Source organism: Cariama cristata, unplaced genomic scaffold (genome assembly GCF_000690535.1).
Source record: "Cariama cristata isolate BGI_N322 unplaced genomic scaffold, ASM69053v1 scaffold38155, whole genome shotgun sequence".
NCBI lineage: Eukaryota > Metazoa > Chordata > Aves > Cariamiformes > Cariamidae > Cariama > Cariama cristata.
Genome location: NW_009617580.1, coordinates 1 through 1,568, shown reverse-complemented (window position 1 = coordinate 1,568; position 1,568 = coordinate 1). Strand labels below are relative to the sequence as shown.

The 1,568-nt window shown below is 60.1% G+C and overlaps 1 protein-coding gene across 1 annotated transcript in view; it reads left to right on the top strand.

Annotated features, from left to right (window-relative positions):
- LOC104161971 (protein kinase C and casein kinase substrate in neurons protein 1-like) overlaps nt 1-1,565 on the top strand; it is a gene marked incomplete at both ends in the record, with an annotated part of 2,458 nt that extends 893 nt beyond the window's left edge. Inside the window, 5 exons of the mRNA XM_009700577.1 lie at nt 1-125; nt 280-435; nt 775-950; nt 1,265-1,385; nt 1,469-1,565. The exon at nt 1-125 is cut by the window's left edge and continues 102 nt beyond it. Of these exons, the coding sequence (XP_009698879.1) occupies nt 1-125; nt 280-435; nt 775-950; nt 1,265-1,385; nt 1,469-1,565 (675 nt within the window). The remainder of the gene's footprint in view (nt 126-279; nt 436-774; nt 951-1,264; nt 1,386-1,468) is intronic.
- Nucleotides 1,566-1,568: the final 3 nt, after the last annotated feature.

Below are 1,568 nucleotides of genomic sequence, written 5' to 3'. Positions count from 1 at the left end.
AGAAGGTCAAGAACTGGCAGAAGGATGCCTACCACAAGCAGATCATGGGAGGCTTCAAGGAGGCCAAGGAGGCTGAGGATGGCTTCCGGAAAGCCCAGAAGCCCTGGGCCAAGAAGCTCAAGGAGGTGAGAGGAGAAGCGCAGCGTGTCCTGGGGCACCCGTGCCATCTCCCAGCTCTGGCTCTGGGTGCCCAGTCCAGGCTGGGAGAGCCAGGTGGCAGAGGGGTGGGCAGGGGGCTGGGACTGCTACTCTGATGTCCCTTCTCTCTCCTCTCCACAGTTGGAGACAGCCAAGAAAGCCTACCACTTGGCGTGCAAGGAGGAGAAGCTGGCGATGACTCGGGAAGCCAACAGCAAGGCGGAGCAGTCCAACACCCCTGAGCAGCAGAAAAAGCTCCAGGATAAAGTGGAAAAGTGCAAGCAAGACGTGCAAAAGGTGTGAGCTGCTGCCCTGCTCCGGGCTCACAAGGCATCGGGCAGGGAAAACCTGTGGAATTGGCGACCACGCCTCTTTTCCCCCATTCATTCCCATTTTCCCATCCCTACGCTCCTACAGAAGGGTGAGGACTTGCAGGCAGTGCTTAGGGGAGGATAACCAGGGCAGAGGTTTACCCCTCTTACTGGGGCAAAATCTCTCCAACAACCAGACTGGTTTCACCCCACAGGGGCTCTTGGCTCAATCTGGGCTCCCCAGCGTGGTGGCCCCCAAGCCAGACCCTCCCAGCACCCAGAGGCGCTCGAGGTATAACCGAGGTACCCTCCTGCACCTTTGCAGACTCAGGAGAAGTACGAGAAGGTGCTGGACGAGCTGAACAAGTGCACCCCACAGTACATCGAGAGCATGGAGCAGGTCTTCGAGCAGTGCCAGCAGTTTGAGGAGAAGAGGCTCAACTTCCTCAAGGAAGTGCTCCTGGACATCAAGAGGCACTTGAACCTGGCTGAGAGCAGCAGGTAAGTGTCTCCTGTGCTGGCTGGGGAGAAAGGGCCCACGCAAGGTCTCCTTGTCCTGCCTGGAAAGCAAACCAAGCCCTGGAGGAAGTGGGTGCTTCTAGGCCAACCCATCCCCTGCAATACAACGGAGAGGGGTTTCTGGCCAACACCGTGGTCACTAAGAGGTACCAGAGTGGCAGGAGGGCTGTCCAGGAGCCTGGTGCCCCCTAGTGCCTTGTAGGAGGTGACACAACCTGGGCATGTCCCCATCCCCAGGGCACCCCACTGGGGTCCACCCCCACCCACAGCATCCCGACCCACGTCTCTCTTCCCAGCTATGCCAACGTCTACCGAGAGCTGGAGCAGACCATCCGCGTCTCGGATGCGCAGGAGGATCTCCGGTGGTTCCGCAGCACCAGTGGCCCCGGGATGCCCATGAACTGGCCCCAGTTTGAGGTGAGGCTGGGAACCCTGGTTGGGGTGCTGGCAGCCCCACGGGGCAGCTGGGCACTCAGGGGCCGGTTGCTCTGTGCTTGCAGGAGTGGAACCCGGACCTGACACACACAATAACGCGGAAGGAGAAGCAGAAGAAGGGCGAGGGGGTGACCCTGACCAACACCAGCAGCATGGGCGAGACAG